We start from the raw sequence: 2,887 nt of genomic DNA, 5'->3' as shown, positions 1-2,887 counted from the left end.
ACACAGCAGCTCAACTTTTAGAACTGCCATGGAATTTGCTACAAATTTGGGTCCTTCAGTATTCTGTGTGGAACAATGCTAGATCTATGCTCAAAGCTGGCTTAATCAACCTCTTCAATGGTGGGTCCAGTGGAGGTACCAGTAGATGAAGGGGCTCCACCACCAGGGAAGCACCCAGGCATTCCTCCTGGCATGTCTCCTGCACTCTAGTACAGGTTGGTAACGATGTGGTTGCAGACTTTTTTCAACTCTTTCTGCTGCTGTTCAAATTCTTCCTTTTCTGCAGTTTGGTTCTTCTCAAGCCAGTTGATGATTTCATTGCTCTTGTCAAGAATCTTCTGTTTGTCATCATTGATCTTGCCTTGGAGTTTTTCACCTTCAACAGTTGCTTTCATGTTGAAAACATAAGCTTCAAGTGAATTCTTGTCTTGCTGCTTCTCATTTTCCACTTTGTATTTCTCAGCTTCCTGGACCATGCTCTCAATGTCTTCCTAGCTCAGACGACCCTTGTCATTAGTGAGGGTAATCTTGTTCTCTTTTCCTGTACTCTTATCCACAGCAGAGACGTTGAGGATGTCATGGACATCAACATCAAAAGTGACTTTAATCTGGGGGACACCACGAGGTGCAGGAGGTATGCCTGTGAGTTCAAATTTACCAAGCAGGTTGTTATCCTTGGTCATGACATGCTCACCTTCATAAACCTGGATGAGCACGCCTGGCTGGTTGTCGGAGTAGGTGGTGAAGGTCTGTGTCTGCTTGGTGGGGATGGTGGTGTTGCACTTTATGAAGACCATCATGAAGCTGCCAGCCATCTCAATGCCAAGGGAGAGAGACGTGGCATCCAGCAGCAGCACATCTTGGACATTTTCAGATTTATCTCCAGAGAAAATGGCTGTCTGGACAGCTGCACCATAAGCGACAGCCTCATCAGGGATGATGCTCTTATTCAGCTTATTTCCATTGAAGAAGTCCTGTAGGAGTTTCTGAATCTTGGGGATGTGGGTAGAGCCATCCACCAGGACAACATCATGGATCTGGGACTTGTCAAGCATGGCATCCCAAAGGGCTTTCTCTATAGGGTCCCAGGTGCCACAGAAAAGGTCAGCATTCAATTCTTCAAATCGGGCACGGGTGACAGAGGTATAGAAGTTGATTCCCTCATAGAGTGAATCAATCTCAATACGGGCCTGGGTGCTGGAAGAGAGAGTACGCTTCACATGTTCACAAGCAGTATGAAGGCAACAGACAGCCCTCTTATTCTCACTGATATCCTTCTTATGCTTGTGTTTGAACTCTGCAATGAAATGGTTGACCATTTGGTTGTCAAAGTCTTCTCCACCTAAGTGGGTGCCCCCAGCTGTCGATTTGACCTCAAATATTCCATCTTCAACTGTGAGGATTGACACATCAAAAGTTCCACCTCCTTGTCCTAGCTGGTTTGGCTCAGTGGATAGAGAGTCAGCCAGCGGACTGATGGGTCCCAGGTTCAATTCCAGCGAGGACACATGCCTGGGTTGCGGGCTCGATCCCCAGTAGGGGGTGTGCAGGAGGCAGCCGATCAATGATTCTCTCTCATCATTGATGTTTCTATTTCTCAATCCTTCTCCCTTCCTCTCTGAAATCAGTAAAGAAATATATTTTTTTAAAAAAGTTCCACCTCCCAAGTCAAAGATCAGCATGTTTCTTTCAACTCCAACCTTTTTGTCTAAACCATAAGCAATAGCAGCAGCAGTTGGCTCATTGATGATTCTAAGTACATTGAGACCAGCAATAGTTCCAGCATCTTTGGTGGCCTGATGCTGAGAGTCATTGAAGTAAGCAGGTACTGTGACAACAGCATTGGTAACAGTCTTCCCAAGGTAGGCTTCTGTGATTTTCTTCATCTTTGTCAAAATCATGGATGACACCTCTTCTGGATAAAAGCTTTTTGTCTCTCCCTTGTATTCCATTTGGACCTTGGGCCTGCCAGTATCTTTTACCACCATGAAAGGCCAATGCTTCTTGTCATACTGGACAACAGCATCATCAAATCTACCTCCAATCAAGTGCTTGGCATCAAAGACCGTGTTGGTAGGATTCATTGCTACTTGATTCTTTGCAGCATCACTGATCAATCGCTCAGTATTAGTAAAGGCAACATAACTCGGGGTGGTTTGGTTTTTTTGATCATTGGAAATTATTTCCACTTTTCCATGCTGGAATACACCCACACAAGTGTAGGTGGTGCCAAGATCAATGCCAACTGCAGGGCCCTCAGACATGGTTGCTGGTGTGCGCACTCGGCTTGCGCAGATGGAGCAGAACTGGTATCCCTGCGTTCAATGAGCAAAAACATTAACTCTTTTCATTTTTTTTCTTTTGTAAAGTTCCAACATCCTGTTGGTTAGCATCTAATCTTAGTTAGTTATTCAATACAGTTATCTGCATCACCCAGGAAAAGTATATATCAGAATGACTAAAAATAAGTTGAAAGACTAGTCACAATAAATATTATTGTCCCAACAGAGACCAATAAATGACACACCTCATCTTTAAGTCATATGCATTGCATCCTGAAATGCCTTTCTCATAGAATATACTTATTTCTCTCACACCTGATCCATATTTGAAGTAGATCCTCAAAGTTTTCTTCTCATTCTCTCTTCTGTTTTCCCCTCTCCCAGCTCCTGGTCATAATGGGAACCATGATCTCTTTGCTTTACATCTGGATGTATTCTCAGAGATTCCATTTCCATGTGGCACATCTTTATGCTTGCTTTGGGTGCCCCACTGCCCAGCATATTGTTGGCCAGAGATACCTGAAAGGTAACTTCCTTGTTATTCTGGTGCTCATTCAATGGGGGGAAGAGAGAGAGTAGGGATTTGCTGGTTATATTTCTGTATC

The 2,887-nt window shown here is 44.1% G+C and overlaps 1 protein-coding gene across 1 annotated transcript; it reads right to left on the bottom strand.

The window, feature by feature from the left end:
• Positions 1-2: 2 nt before the first annotated feature.
• LOC102772438 (heat shock cognate 71 kDa protein-like) lies at positions 3-2,314 on the bottom strand. Its single transcript, XM_015569997.1, is given in 2 exon segments — positions 3-1,423; positions 1,661-2,314. Coding segments are annotated over 2 exon segments (1,926 nt in total). The 5' UTR covers positions 2,265-2,314; the 3' UTR covers positions 3-101.
• Between the last annotated feature and the right edge of the window lie 573 nt (positions 2,315-2,887).

Source organism: Myotis davidii, unplaced genomic scaffold, assembly GCF_000327345.1.
Source record: "Myotis davidii unplaced genomic scaffold, ASM32734v1 scaffold226, whole genome shotgun sequence".
Taxonomy (NCBI): domain Eukaryota; kingdom Metazoa; phylum Chordata; class Mammalia; order Chiroptera; family Vespertilionidae; genus Myotis; species Myotis davidii.
The sequence above is the reverse complement of the archived record's forward strand: the minus strand, read 5'-3'. Positions and strand labels throughout refer to the sequence as shown.